The 16476-nt window shown below is 42.4% G+C and overlaps 1 protein-coding gene across 3 annotated transcripts in view; it reads right to left on the minus strand.

The window, feature by feature from the left end:
* Positions 1–3505: 3505 nt before the first annotated feature.
* The window catches only part of GATA6 (GATA binding protein 6), a 30961-nt gene continuing 17990 nt past the window's right edge, over positions 3506–16476 (minus strand). For all 3 annotated transcript variants that reach the window (XM_081148798.1, XM_081148799.1, XM_081148797.1), the window contains exon 7: positions 3506–5174. In XM_081148798.1, the coding sequence (XP_081004924.1) occupies positions 5004–5174 (171 nt within the window). In that variant the 3' untranslated portion in view covers positions 3506–5003. The remainder of the gene's footprint in view (positions 5175–16476) is intronic.

Below are 16476 nucleotides of genomic sequence, written 5' to 3' on the forward strand. Positions count from 1 at the left end.
TAAAGGAATAAAATCTACAAAAATAAGGGTAAAAGCTAGGGACAGGGTGGAGAGACAGGGAGGAAAATTCTAATGGCTAAAGAGAAGACACAGAAGGCAAACAACAATGAAAACCTGGTTGTTTCCAAGAAATAAAAAACCCACTACAAGATATTGAAGCAATGGGCCAAGCAAAGCAAAGCTGTTTTTTCCTTGCTCTGCGGACTGCTCAGCTGCCAGACGTTTCCATTTTCCGGTCTGGGTCCATATCACTGTATAAGTTTTCTATCAGGGGTTTGGGGTTAAGGGGTGGCGGCCTCTCTTACCAAGTCCCTGTGTTCATAAATATCATCAGGATTCTCACCCTCTGTGGCCTAAGGCAACAGGAGGGCTTGGCCTCCAGAGATCAAAACCTGCGGCGGTAGGGAACCAGGAGAAAGCCAGGAGATTCCAATCCCACCAGTTTCCCCAGTCATGGAGCGGCCTACGGAGGCCCCTCAGACTCGGGAGTCTCAGGCCAGACCACAGACCCACCATCGCCTCATTGCCTATAACATGCACAGGGGCCTTGGGCAGCAAGCGCAGATGGAAGGGACCTTTAGACCACACCGCCTGATTTCTCCATGTACACTCGCCGGGGAGACAGAGGTCCAGAGAGAGGAAGTGACTTGCTCAAAAGCTAAGGGGAAATCTAGATAATTATCGTACCACAGGGGACCACTTATGACCGAAATATAAGCCCTTCTACCAATTACACATTATTTCATCTTTAATTGCTGAATTTTAGCCATTTTTAAAGAGTTCATTCTTTTTAAATGCCACAAAGAAAATAGGTATCTTTAAAATAGTGATATCAACTGTGGAAGGGTCACGTCTCCATGACAGCTGCAGAGCAGGGAGAACAGTGAGGACCGACTGTCCTGTTCGCAGATTTGGGACATGCCACAGTGGACGTGGTGGGGGTGTGACCGCTCACTCTGCCATGAGTCTCGGAGGTTCGATGTGCACTTGCAACATCTTGACTCTCCTTTAGAAGCTATTTGGAACTATCAACCAGAATTTATTTGCCCAAAGTTCCTATGAACTTACTCAGGCTTTCAGCCTACTAATATCTTATAGTTGCAACAACTGAAGACGCCATATGATTCCTCTCCTCTGCAGGTCCAACAGAGGCCTAGCACTTTGTCCCTAAACCTTGTCCCCACCCCCAAGAATCACAGCAGGTGGGCCTGCTTTAGCTGCAGCTGATGGTCTAGCCACACAGAATCATCTTGAGGCCTCAAGTGGCCAAAGCTGTACAGCATTTTTACCCACAGACCCTGTTTTCAAAGATTTGATCTAGCAAATTAATCATTCTCATTTAAAATAACCAACTCCTATCTGCCTGCCCTTTAGAGCTTCCAAACAAGAAGTTGTCAAACTGACTTGCTGTTGCAACCCAGAAACAAAATACATTTCAATTAGCTAGATCTGCCTTGCTCTGAATGAATATTTGGTCCCTGCTCCCCTACTCCCAGCCTCCCCCCCACACACCTAGTATTTCCTTTTCAGAGTCACAGGGATTTAAAGGCCCCATGGACAATGCCAGGGCATAGAGAGAGCTTAATGCACCGAAGCCACCACACTGCCCCGAAATGAAAGCAGCCTGGAATCTGGCACAGTCACCAAGGACTTGCTGTCTTGCCCTTCCAGCAGCTAACCTATCTATAATCTGAAATTACATCAATTTTCCAAGGACTGGGGAAAACATTTCCCATGAGCAAGAAGTTAATTTATTTGCAGGGGGAAATGAATGGCTCCCTTTGCTTTCCTGACCCTCCCATAGGCACCAGGAAACAACACAAAGTGACCCTGAAGAGAAACCCCAGACAGAGCCTTCAGTTATGTAAGATGGCCTAAAATCAGCCAAGAGTGACAGAAGACATAAATTCTGCAAACCGCAGTAATGAGTCTGAGCACTCAAAGCTGAGGTGCATCTATGGAAATGGACTTTATTTTTAAATGCTCACCCAAGGATATGTTTTCATTGATTTTAGAGAGAGAAGAAGGGATAGAGAAAGAAATATAGATGTGAGAAATATCTATTGGTTGCCTCTCATACGCACCCCAAACGGGGGATCAAACCCTCAACCCAAACATGTGCCCTAACTGGGAATCAAACCCATGACACTTGGGTGCACAGGGACGACACTCCAACCAACTGAGCCACACCGGCCAGGCAAGAAATCACTTGTTTTTGTTATCACACTCTGGGAAGGGGTGCTAAGACTGAATGTTTGGAAGAAATGATCAAACTTCCACTTTATACAATCACAGATGAGAAAGCGACCACTGAAAAAGCCCAGATCAATGGACTTCACTGCTAGGACAGGCTACGAGAAGCTCCCTCCTTCTCCTTCTGCCCTTGTCACTTACTTCATGAAAGCTAGAATTCTTTCCCCTTTGAAGGAAAAGGAGAGGAGCTTTAGCAACCTAATGGCACTTTAGGATTGGAAGTAGCAACATTTGAGGCCATCCCCAGAAAAAAAGAAAAAAAAAGATCACTTGGAAGCCCGAATGAGAAAAACTCATTTTCCAATCAAAGCATATTAACTCTAACAACTGCCAATGCACCAGAAAGCACTCAAAGTAATGAAAACCGTAAGAGGAATGAGGGGATGATCATTTTCTTTTGCTGTCAGACCAGCCCTGTTCTATTAAACAATCAGCTCAACTTGCACTGGTATCTCTCAAGCATCCTCCCCATCCATCTCTGCCACCCCCTGGGCAGGGGGAATCCCTCGTATCACTCTCCCCAGCATTGTTGAAGAACTGCAGGTGAGCCAAGGAACAGACTCTCTCAGACATAAACTTCTGATTCTGCACAGGGACTACGCCATTCCAAACATCCATGTGGTAAGAGGTCCTGCCACCCTCCTCCAAAGTCAAGTTCACACTCAATGCTGACTATGTGTCGAGCCCTGCCCTAGCACTTTAGATGGACTCTATGTTATGAGCTGTATGTTACTAGCATTTTACAGGTGAGGAAAATGAGTTGGATAACTTGCCCAAGGCCTCCGAGCTCATGCACGCAGAGCAGGACGTGAAGTCTAGTGGTCAGACCTGACCCAGCAGTCTTAACCATGGTTCTAGTTCACACACATACCCCAGCCCTGAGTCTGACTTCCAACACCACCCTCCACAAAGGAAAACGTCCCTTCTCTTAAAAGAATCAAAGTGGGCCCTGTAGAACAGCTGTATCAGTACGTGAAAAGTAAAAAATGCCCCCCACTTCTGAGCCAAAGTGAAATTATACCATTTTGTGTTGTGAAGCAGATTCTTGGCTTCCTGAAATCCACCCGACAGTGAAGAAAAAGCAGAGACTGTTCAGACCGTTTTATATCTTCTGGTGAGTGTAAGGGCTTCAACCTCAGAGGAGCTCTGAGACTTGGTTGCACTTTGCAAAAGGGAGGTTCCAGAAAGGAGACCGTTTCTGAACTATAAAGTATATTTCACTCAGAGGGAAAGAAACTCCGGACTTTTTCAATGTTTTTAGGGACTGACCCTAAAAAGAATGTTTATCATCTCAGATAATGTGATATAATAATACCGGGTCCCTTTCACTTATAAAAATTGTCCCCAATGCAAATTGAAAGTGGTAACTCCATGTGCCAACTTCATATAAACAAAGTTATAAAACAGCTCCAAAAGGACAACTCATTGAAAGGAAGGCTGTAAGGCAATTTGCAAACATCACATGCGCTTGTTTTATATGAATATCTATAGCCACATACAGTATCAAAAATGAAACTAAAAGGGAAGGAATTCACTGTACAGAAGAGAAAACAATACCCTTTTTATTTTTAAAACTCTGGTGAAATAGGTTTCCATATGACATCCCATTTTTAAAAAATTAATGTAAACCAACCTGCCTGTGGGTTAGTCACACTATAGAGACTTCATCTTAGTGTGTACAGGTGCCTAGAGTATTTACAAATGTTGTCTGTTAGGTAGTAGAGTTTTGTTGCAATTTTTCCAGCACATATTCCACAGTAAAATAAAGGGGGGATACTGGTGTTCTTGTATAAGAATTCTTAACAAATGAGTAAAGGCAATTTTCCTGAGAGAAGATTTGTTCTTGAAGTATTTTTCTTTTAACAATTGGAAATCTAGAAATGGGATGTAGTTGTAAAAGAGGCATAAGAATGTCTAAGTTAACATTTTTCTTTTAAATTATTTAAGTACCATTAAGTTAAAATGTTTACATTCATTATAAAAAATGTTGTTAAATCTTATGCAAATGATTTAACACTGATTGCTGCAACGCAAATTGCACTTTTTAAAAAAAATTATTGTATACATGGAAGAAAAATATCTTGTTTGCTACCCTGTTTACAAATTCTGACTGACTTCAGATCAGTCACACAATATGAACTTTGAGAAACGTCAGTCACAGTGTAGGTTACGGTTATAATGCAGTCCTGCAAACTGAGTGACATTTTTGACAAGTGACCTCATGAACCGACTCAGCCTCCAGAGGTGTGTACCAAATGGCCTCAAATGGTCTTCTCCGTGAACACATGTGAAATCTGGGTGTGGAAAGGCATTAAGAAATTCTGGAATAACCAAAACCGATCAGAAGATTTGGGGCAATACACATAAAACCTCTTTTTTTTTAAATCTCAATACTCCTTAGCAGGCAAGGCCCCCAGTCCTAGTCCAGGTTTCTGGAAGTGGCAGGGCCGGCGGGTGCCCGGGCAGACCCAGGGCAGGCTGGCTGGAAGTGGCCGCGGCCAGGGAGGAGGCGAGCACAGCGGCCGCACTGGCCTTCCCAGGAAGCGCTCCATCTTCTCCCTGGCTCTTCACTGACAGGGGCTGGCTGGTAAGGCAGAGCAAGCCTCTTGGGAAATGCATCTCTTTCAATATAAAGGCACGGAAATCACGCGTCAGAGGAATGTTCTGTCAGCATACTCGCCCCCGTTTGCACAGCGTGGCATAATCACCGCAGGTCCCCAGGGCCCTTCCCGCCGGCTGCAGCAGCAGGCTCAGGCCAGGGCTAGCGCACACCACGAATCCTGTCTCACCGAGGAGGACGTGACTTCGGCCGGCGAGGCCAGGCTGACGCCTATGTACAGCCCATCTTGACCTGAGTACTTGAGCTCGCTGTTCTCGGGGTTAGTGCTTTCTCCCGCGCCAGACATCACCGGGGCACCCGCCTGGCAGAAGTTGGGGACAGAGGGGAGGAGAAACAGAAGGGGAGAGAGTTATCAATGAATTTGTCAGGTGTCATGCTCCTGCTAGGTAAACACGTGGGGACAAGTGAGATGTCCGTGCAGCCGGGCGAGGGCCGTTCACTGTGCTGCACAGTGCCATGGACCTAACCCTGGAGACTTAAGCTCCCACAAACATTCTCCTGTTATCTTGAGAACTCATGGCAGTAACCACACAGCAACATGTGCAGCTGGACAAAAGTAGAAAAGGAACTGGAGGAAGCCTATTTGTAAAAAGTGCCAAACCCTAAGATCGCTGACAGTGAAACAAGCCACACCACATAGGTAAATAGACCCTAAAGATGCCCACACAATCTAATCATTTCAAGAGAAAATGCAGAGCATTGTATACACACACACACACACACACACACACACACACACACACACACAGCAGAGCCACAAGGCGCAGCAGTTACGTCAAAGTCTAAAAGAGAAAGCTACACAGTTCAGCAAGGCCTGATAAATAAAATTTTTGAGCACTGACTTCATGGAAAATTAACCCGTGCATATACAGGTTTTAATATCTACCCCATTTACCTTAATTCTTTCCAAGAAGAATGGGCTATGTTTGAAGCACACCACATTACAATGAAAATGCTAATATCCTGTATCTGTCATGATTGTAGCAATTATTTCTCAAAGCAAAAGGTCAGCTTTGTATTGTTTCATTCCTTCCTTCCATCCAAATGAGAAAGGCCATACAGAAAACATCTAATTTATATAAGTTAGTAGAATCAAACTAAAATCATGTTTAGACTGTAACTTGAGAAAGCAGCTGCATTTGTTTTTTTCTAAAAATCTAGCCATAATCACATACACCCATTATTTCTTCTGTGCTTTCAGGGCTCTACCCCATAAATTACTGGATACTTGCCTTTTCACACAGGTAGAATATTTTGTACTTCTCAAAGCATTCCTTTTTTACATACACAATCCCATTAAGTCGTTAAAACATTTGTCTGGCTGAATTGATGTTACATTCACTTCAGAGAAACAGGGCATGAGACACAGGCTGAACTGAATGGAAGGTGCACAGAGCCCCCTTGGTTCCTGGGGCATGGAAGTAAATGTGGTCCTACTCTTCCCTGGATAAAATCTGGTTTTCTCTCTAATCCTCACAATAACTGTATGATGCTGGGAGGTAGGGCTTCAAGAGGTCTGACCACCCCAACTTCCTACCACCTGGACACACCAAAGCCAGCCCCCTCCACAGGTATCCAATCTGTCCTTTTCGTAGCAAAACTGAGTGTTTGTAAAAATCAAGCAACAACAGTACCCCACACCCAAACTTCTTTTTAAGTAACAAAAACTGAGGGCTTTTGGTGCATAAAAAGCAAATTTCAATAAGTCATTGATACTCCTAAAACTTAAAAATAGATTCTAAAGCTATAAATATGGTGATTAGCATCAGCCCTTAAACCCAAACCCTCTACAAGGAGCAAAGCCAACATGGATCCAGAGTTAACCCCCAAAGAAATAAACAAAAGGGTGATATTAAATTACAAAAGGACTCTTCGTTTTAGAGTCTTCATCAGTTATCATTCAACTAGTAGGAAGAGTAAGCTCCTTTGTAAGTGATTTATGCCACACTCAACTTTGTAGTGATTTATTCATTCCCCCAAAAAGCACATGTGCATTTATCTGACCCAAATCTGACTTAGGCAATGGCAAGTGCTATTCTCTGAAATGAAGAGGGCGCCTGGATTGACCCAGGGAGCAGCCCACCTCAAATGGCCAGAAGTGCTGAGATAGCAGAGCGGTTTGTCGTCACCACAAGTGACTAACAAGGAACAGCAGCAAGGGGCCCATGAGAGCCAGGCACCGGGGCTGTGAGCCCCAGAAAGATAGTCACTCCATGGATGAGCTCCCAGGCCACACGAGGAGCCAGGACACATACACACTCAACAGTAAGGCTGCTCCACTGCCTATCATAAATGATAAATGAGTGGCTGAGACAGGGAGGTGGAGAAGAGGTCATAAAAGGAATCAAAGAGGGGGAGAGATTCCTGGAGAAGAGCCACAGGCAGCCTGTATGATGGGGACAAGCGTGGGCTTTCAAGTACTGTCCTGGTTTTGCCACCCACTGAGTGTGGTCACTTCCATGAGCCGCCTCCTCCATAACCGGTCCTTGTCTTACCTACCTCAAGTATGGCTGTGACCATTAATTGAGGTGTTTGTAACATCAGCATGACACCCTGCCATGTTAAACATTTCATTAAAAGAAGCTATTGTTATTGGTGAGGAAAGGGTGTTCAGAATGGGAGGCATGCAGGACGGGGGAGACCTGCTCACAGGAAAACCAGTAAAAACAGAAGTGTTAAGCAAAGGAGTCAAAAGACAATGCAGGAGAGGTAAACTAGCAGACCTGACTTAGCATTTTCTGTGCCTCAGTTTCCTCACTAGAAAATGGAAATGAAAAGAAGCATCCATGTTATGTGTAAGGTTATTGCAAGAATTACATTAGTTAATATATGTAAAGCCTTTAGAGCAGTGTCTGAGAATGGTAAAGACTACATAAGCATACGCTGCTGTTAGGATTGTATCATTACTCTTATGGGTAAGGAGTGTAGACCTAATTTAATCTTTCAGTTCCATCCTTCATCTCACGAGTTACCACCATCACTGGGTGGGAGCAGTGGGAACTCATTCAGAGCTACGGGAAGCCCACCACAAAGATGACCTTATTCTGTTACTGACAACTCTTTTCGAGAGAAAAGAAGGTGCTTCCACAGCCTTCAAAAAGCTCAATGGCCCTTTTTCAAATAAGCCACATTAAAGAAATCCTAATACCTGGATTATTATTCTTACACCTGAGCAATAATCCCCAAGCTACCAGTTGAAATACCTATTGTCTTCTTAGTTCAGACAAAAAATGTTAAGCTATATGGCAGGCCAAGAGTCCTACTGTCAAAGGGCAGGCAAACCTTAAAAATTACTTTTAAGCACACACACACACACACACATATATATATATTTATATTTTTATATATACATATACATAAAGTCAGCTCTAAGAGGTTAATATCCAAAACTTATAAAACACCAAAAAAAAACAAACAATCCAATTAAAAATGGACAAAGGACCTGAATAGGCACTTTTCCAAAGATGACATACAGATGGCCAATAGACATAAGAAAAGATGCTAAACGGCACCAAGCATCAGATAAGTGCAAACTGAAACCACAATGAGGTATCACCTCACACCTGTCAGAATGGCCATCATCAATAAATCAACAAACAGCAAGTGTTGGTGAGGATGTGGAGGAAGGGACCCCTTGTGCCCTGTTGGTGGGAATGCAGACTGGTGCAGCCACTGTGGAAAGCGGTACAGTTACCTCAAAAAATTAAAAATGGAACTGTCTTACGACCTAGCAATCCCACTTCTGGGAATATGTCGAAAGAAACCCAAAACACTAATTCAAAAGAATATGTGCACCCCTATGTTCACTGCATTATTTACAATAGCCAAGATCTGGAAACAATCCAAGTGCCCATCAATATATGAGTGGATAAAAAAGCTGTGGTATATTTATATAATGGAATACTACATGGCCATAAAAAAGAAGAAAATCTTACCCTTTGCGACAGCACGGATGGACCTGGAGAGCATTATGCTAAGTGAAATAAGCCAGTCAAAGACAAGTATGATTTCACTTATACGTGGGCTATAATGAACAATATAAACTAACTAACAAAACAGATACAGAGAACACACCGACAGCTGTCAGAGGGGGAGGGGGCTGGGTGAAAAAAGTGAAGGGACTGCCCTGCTGGTGTTGCTCAGTGGTTAGAGCATCAGTCCGAAGAAGGGTCTCAGATTCCATCCCCGGCCCTGGTTGGGTGCGTACAGGAGGCAACCAATCTCTCTCTCTCTCCCCCCCACTTCCTTCCACTCTCTCTAAAAAAAAAAAAAAAAAAAAAAAAAAGAAAGGAAATGGAAAAATATCCCCAGGTGAGTATTAACAAAAAAAGTAAAGGGATTAAGCAAAAACAAGCAAACAAAACTCACAGACACAGGCAACAATATGGTGATTACTAGAGAGAAGGGGGGGTGGGGGGAGAGGTAAAAGAGGGGAAAGGCGGGATAAATGGTGATGGAAGGAGACTTGACTTGGGGTGGTGAACACACAATACAATAAACAGAGATGTACTATAGAATTGTACACCTAAAACCTATAATTTTATTAACCAATGTCACACCCAGTAAATTCAATAAAAATTTTTAAAAATATCAGCTCATTTAAATCAAAAGCAACATTTGAGTCTCTCAGAAAAAACTGGAGCAAGTATTTGTGCCCAAAGCTTGAGAACCATATTTTTAAATGGGGATACACTATTTAAACATGAAATACTACACTGTAAAACTTTTATGTATGTTAATCATACCTTGATAAAAATAAATTACAATACATAATGAGATCATTATGAGATCTGATGAAACTGTGATAACCCCAGTACACCCTCATCCTTGGCCAGTTGGGCCATATTCTGGTACACGCCTTAGAAAGCAGTTAGCAGAGACATCAAAATTTTATACCCTACTTAGCTCTGTAATTTCACTTCTGAAAATGTATTGTAAGGAAAGAATTCAAAAGAAGGGAAAGGTTCCACACAGGAAGACACCCATGGCAGGTCTACTTATAATAGTGGAAACCATGGAAATAATCTAATGTCTAATAATATGCGAACGGTTGGAAAAGCAAAGTACATCCGCTCAATGAACTATTATGCAATTATTAAAAATTAAAAGATCATGTAGCAAAATGGGGGGGAAAAATCCTGTAATGCAATGTTGGGTGAAAAACAGCAGGATATAAAAATTCTATGTCGTAATTACAACTTGTCCATACCCATGCAAGAGTATTTCAAGGGAACCCAGGAGAACATGGGGGACAGAAGACCATTTGAGAGGGCCCAACCTATTAGCCATCTACACCTTTCTTTGAATATTTTAACTGAATGGCATAGTACAGCCTAACTTTGGGGGAGTAGCACCAGGAACATGGGGCACAAGCACTTGGATGAACCGGCCTGGATGGAGTCACAAAGTAGCATGAAAAAATAGGGAGGAATCAGAGTGGAGGCGCAAACAGAGAGAAGGGGGATCGGAAGCGGCCTCCTGCATGCCTGGAGTCACCACTATGACACCCGACACAGGCAGGAACCTGGCCATCCGTGCCCACGTGAAACATGGAACCTGAGCTTTTGAAACTGGTATTGTAACTGCGGAAGTCTAGAATTGGCACAACTCTCCTTAAGAAACCTGGTCTGTCATATCATTATCCATTTAAGCGCCTTTAAAATCAGAGAAAACTTATCGTGACCCTGGACCCAGTACATACATACAAAAATACAAGTATAAATTTTAATTGGCTACTACGTCTTCTCACATCTAGTTAAACCCATGAGAGGACTTTAGTTCAGATCGCAGAAATCTCAACATAGCAAAGCAGAGACTTCACAAACGTAAACCAACCCACCCCACTGAGTGTTTCCAAACAGCAGGGAAGAGGGCCCCGGGATGCCCGAGGCTGAATCATCCTTCCTCCTCTCTCGGGCAGCTCGGGCAGCAGAGGTCCTCGCTCTTTCTCTGATCAAAGTGCAATGAGGGTGGAGCAGAAATCTGTTCTGTGTTTCCATTCACAGCTTATCTGCCCTCCACCCTCCCACAGACACTGAAAATGGAGGCACTTCCTGTTGAAAAAAATGTGTTATCAGCACCAGACCCAGCCTGGGCTTAGCACGGAGCCCAGGCCAAGTGAGGTGGGAGACGACTGATGGCAGAGCAGCTGGGCTGGAAAACTCCCTCCTAAAGGAATAAATGACTTCAGGGACGCCGCGGCGGCTGCAGGCCGGGACATGGAAAACATCCACTGGCCTGCGAATAGGCAGAGTTCATCCTCAGATCACCAGATTTTTCCCCAGCGAGAAGTAGCCTTTGTTTGTTTTCAGACATTGCAAGGGTGGGCAAAACTAGATTTACAGTTGTAATACAAATAAACACAAAATTAATAAATAATACAAGAATAAACTCTGTTTCGTGTACTCACAACTGCAAACCTACTTTTGCCAACCCCTTTGTATCTGAAAAGTCAGGGATTTCTGATTTGATAAACTCATATAGTCAATGCCCAGCAGTGTCTGCTCAGAGTGGGCTCACCAACACGGTCAGTTCTCTTTCTTTTCCTTTCTGCCACATATCCCATAATAGGCCCAGCGACAGCCTCCAGCGGGGATGCCCAGGGAGGCAGCTCTGGAAACACAACACCCCTGAGCCAAGGAAACCCTTAAAGGACACAGCCCTTCTAAAGGAATAGCACAGGTTGTCTGGCTTGTAAATTATAAACACACATTTCATTTTTTAGAAAGAAAACCAATAAGGAGTCGACAAGGATGTGCTCAGTCCTCTGTGTGTAATCTCTCTTAGTGCAGCCTCGACCTGAAGAAACAAAACACTGCGCCCTAGGCAGGTGGAGGGTGAGCGTGTGATCATTTCCAGAGCAAAAGACTTTGATGGTGATCACAACGGCCTCCTTAGCTCGAATTCAGACTGTCGGTTTCCGTGGCCTCTGATCTGTCCTTCCTACACATCTAAGTAAGTTTGTGGTTACGGCTTTTTCTTGTGTGAGGGGAAGCCAGCCGTCCCTCGCCGCCAAAGCTCTCTTCTCTGCTTTTATAACCTCTAGGTTAGACTCTCGCAGTGCTTTATAGCGGCCTTCCTCAAAAGAAAAAGTAAAAACTACACGTAAATTCCAACAAAGAAACACTTTCAGATAAATCTAAACTTCCACCCTAACAATGCTCATTTCAGCTTAAACGGAGGTAATAGGACCAGACAAAAAAGTGGTTCAATAATTTAGGAGGCAAGACAGAAAGATTCACAAACACACAGAGGTTCTTTCTCCTCCAGGACATGTGAAAATCGTCAATCATAACAAAATCCCCTAAATCTCCCATAATGGCTCAGAGAACACGAGCACCTTTTCTCGCAAGAAGAGGGAGTCATGGTCCCTTCAACTGATGACCGAACTCAGTTTTTAGCAGAATTGTTACTTTTGTAATTTAACAAATTCCTTACAGGAGAGCTTTCTGGCTGCCCCCTTGACCCCTCTTGCTCCTTCTGGGCCTGAGTACACTAGGTTTATCTATACCCTGGATGCTGCCTTTTCAAGAACAGAAGAACAATTCTATACTTATGATCTACTCTGGGCAGAAGCAAATTGTTTCATGCATCTGTACACACTTAAACAGAGAGCATGGTTGTGGAGAAGAAAGGCATGGCCCCAAATGTATAAGTATTCTGGGGTTGTCAGTAAAATGCTGATGTACAAATATAAATTGAAAAGGAGGAGGGTTTGTTCTACAACTCAAAGTCATTAGCATACTAAAGAAAAAGTTTTTGTTCTGAAATGAATCAAAACAAAACAGACGTCTCTATTCTAGTCCTCAGATTAACTGGCAAAGAATCCTGAGGCAAGATTTAAAACCTGGTGAATTATGATCTTTTATAAAAAAACTGGCTTCTCAGGAGGCTGGATGAGGGTCTTTATCTTACCATCTCAATTAGAGAAAGCATATCATAGTCCAAGAACCAAACAGCATTTACAAGAAAGCAGTATGAATATATAACTACCATAAGGAACGAAAAACTGTTGTTAGCAGAGAAATAAAAGCAGTATTTAAAAATAGTTCCTTTGTTAACACAATAGCTCTCCATCTCTAAATTCCCCCCATTAGGAAAGTAAGGATTTATTTCTCATGTCTTGGGATGATAAACACTGCCATGCAAATAAAGCACATCACTGTTAACTTCCAGGATTAAATTTAAATAGTGCTACTCTTCTTGAGCTTCAAAGAGGTCCACAGGCATCTCCCACTTATGCTACACAATACTCCCAAGAACCAGATGGTAGGAATTACTTTTCCCCGTTAGTAGAGGAAAACAGAGGCTTTACAAAACCTTGGCAGCTTACGATAGTCACACACAGAGCTGCAGCTAAGCGCCTGGCTGCCTGAAACTGTTTCCTTCCAGCTGCTCACCTGCGAACCCCCAGAATAAACTTCAGCCCAGATCCCGACTTCACGGTCAATCAAGCAACTAAACTTAATGAGAACTTTACGTTAAGACTATTTGTGCTTAATAAGATAAAAATGACACTGGAGTGCCTGCCCCAGCTCTGATGAAACCACATCTCACTACCAGCAACCAAAGGGGCAGCACAGCAAGTAAATCAGCATTTAAACACCGGCGTATCTTGACTTGAAGTCGTTCACTGACAGGGCTCCAGCAGGACGTCGAAATCAATACCTGTTGTTTATTTGTTTAAAATAATCTCTTTGTGCCCAGTCTCACAAATTCCAAGTGCTGGGCCTGATGTGATAAGCCGCAGCATTATGAATTATCACCTATGCCAACACCTGCCTTTGGAGATAATTTTCTCTGAAATTTTAATGATTTTTAAAAAAGTAACAGGTAGGTCTAAACATGAACAGAGCTACCACAGTGTATTTAATTCATATTCATTAGGCCTTCATATTGCTAGTAACTTTTGGCAGAAACCCATGAAATGCATAATAAATTACTTTTGTTCCAGTAAAGGAATCCCTTTTCTTCTAAGATTCATTTACCAATAACATTTCAGAGCATTCTAAGCCAAGTTTCTTAAATTTTCCCGTAACATTATTTCCAGTTTTGTGACAATTTTGTATATTCTTATAAGATGGGGGGCAGAGGGGGCTGCAAAGAATCTGTAATCAACAAAGAAAAGTTGTCTTCCAAGATAAAGCCTTCTAACCTGAGGCCATATAAAAAGGCAAATGACATTCTGCCCACACTTATTCTTTACCTAGTATTCTAGTTTTCAGATTGTGATGAGCTACTTATTAAATAAATCGCAGTCCCGTGATAAATTGAGTGAACATATATATTATAAACTATTTAAAGAGCAATAGTTTTACTGTTTCCTAATATGCACACAAAGCCATCAGATAGTAATGTAGGACAGCGTATTTCTAACGACTCTTTTATCACCCTCCCTGTGACAAGCCCCTGCACTCACACACTAAAAAGAGGGAAGTCCACAAAAGGCCTTGAGATCAAAAAGAAAGTATGCAAACTCCACATACTTCAAGGTTCCTCGCCAGGGTGACGTGGGACTTTCCCTGTGAAGGCCAGTGTGGTGAGACAGGAACGTGAGTTATTAGAAGGGGCTGTGAAAGAAGAAAGAAAGGGAGCCTGGCACACAGGGAGCGTGAAGATAAAATGCCAACAAAATATTTATGTTCATGGCTTGTAGCAAGTGGCAAGTGGGATATTAATAACTATGATGATTGGTCAACTCCTGGGAGTGGTAACAGCCCTGGACTGGGAGGCAGGAGACGTCGGTTCCAGTCCCGGCTTCAACACGGGCTTGGTTTGTGACCTTATGGAGTCACTCTGGGCCCTGGTTTATAAATGAGGCAATAATAAGACCTAACTGCAACTCTCTCTCAGACCCTTGTAAGAGATTAAGGACTTTGTAACTTTTTTTATTCATTTAGAAGAGAGTATCTTGGACTATAATAAACTCTGGGAGAAAAAAATGGGCACTGGCCTATTAAAAATGCATTTTTAATGATTTTTAAAAAATTAACTGAAAGCAATTTAAACATTCTAAAAAGTTCCAGTTAGCTTGGCATTCACTGTGTCTGAGTTTAAATCCCATTATTAGAAGAATTTTAATACTACAATGTTATACTTAATATTTTAAGAGAATCTTTTCCCAATCACATTAGGTAGAGGTAACAATGGTAAATTTCACTATTTTTCCAATTACCCAACTAACTTAGTTTTAGTACTATAATACATTTTATTAATAAGTATAATAGTAACAAGAAAATTTGTACAATGTGCCTCATGTTTGGTCACGAGCAAATCATTTCTCTGGCACTATTTTCCCACCTGCTTCAGTGGGGCAACATTTAATGCTGAAAACTACTAATCAAATTAGTTAGATTTCATTAAGAAAATATTATTCCTCCTCTTTAAAAATGTTAATATCACACACACACTGTTCTATCACAGACTAATCTAGTATGCCATAGTGATAACAACCTGGATCCAAATCCAAGACCTTAATACATAACCTTGGGCCAGTTACTTACCTTCCATCTCACCCCTGAAAATAAAAAATGGTAATAAAAGCACCACCTTAGTAGAGTAATAATTAGCAATAAAAGGTATTGATAGAAGCACATTTCCTGCCTTCCTACGTCCACTATCTTATAAATGAGAAAGTATGGGAAAGGGAGAAAACTTTCCAAAAGCAAGAGTAGGACTGATAAAAAGAAAGGCTAATCCCCTAATGTCTGGCTTTTGAGTCCTCTAAAGGCCCTTATGGGATAGTCAGGTTAGGCGCTCAGCAGTAATTTTGTCCCCATTTTGACAGTCTCTTGAATCAGATCCTCTCTTCAGAACCAAGTTCCTCTAAGTGAAAGCAACTCACACTGTATGAATGACCTTTCAGCTATTTAATTATTATAGGGATAGTTAATAATACTAGGAACTATTATTTTGTGGTCAACGATAATGCCACAGTCATTACTTGGAGAAAAAGACAGTGGAATATAAATTTGCTAATAAAGAAGCTACATGACTAAAGTATTGCTTCCCAATTTTTACCATAGGATGCAAATATTTACTACATGAAATAAAATCTACATAAAGAATTTTAAATATTAACCCGCAACGTCCCTAGCCTTCCTTTAGAAGGCCTTGTAAAGACATCCAGATATCCTAACAGTGTCAGTCCCTAAATCACCGCCTGTCGGCTACAAGCACTTACGGGTGTGCGTTAACTCTTTCAAACCACTTCTAGCACAAGATTTAGCACCACGCGGCCCAGGAGAAGTGCGTCTCCTGACAAGTTCACTGAATAATGTTATTATCAAGGGGTGACTGCAATAAGAAAGCAGGTCTAGCTAAGAACACAGCATCCCAGAAGAGTAAGTAAGGCAGGAATGAAGACACCTATTTATCAGGAGAAACTGACCAGAGCGGTAAGGTCCGCAAAAAGGCACAGAATCAGCCAATGAGGAACACGAGATGAGGTCCTTGTCTCAGTCTAAGGACATCTGCCTCTCTCTGCGGAAGTTTATCACCAACGACGAACCGCAAGGGGAAGGAATTTTTCCTATAGCTACCACACCATGCCCAATGCACTTCCATTCGGAAGAGTCACGCTGCAGCCACCCTAAGTCGTCTTG

This window comes from Miniopterus schreibersii (genome assembly GCF_964146895.1).
Source record: "Miniopterus schreibersii genome assembly, chromosome: 10".
Classification (NCBI taxonomy): Eukaryota; Metazoa; Chordata; class Mammalia; order Chiroptera; family Miniopteridae; genus Miniopterus; species Miniopterus schreibersii.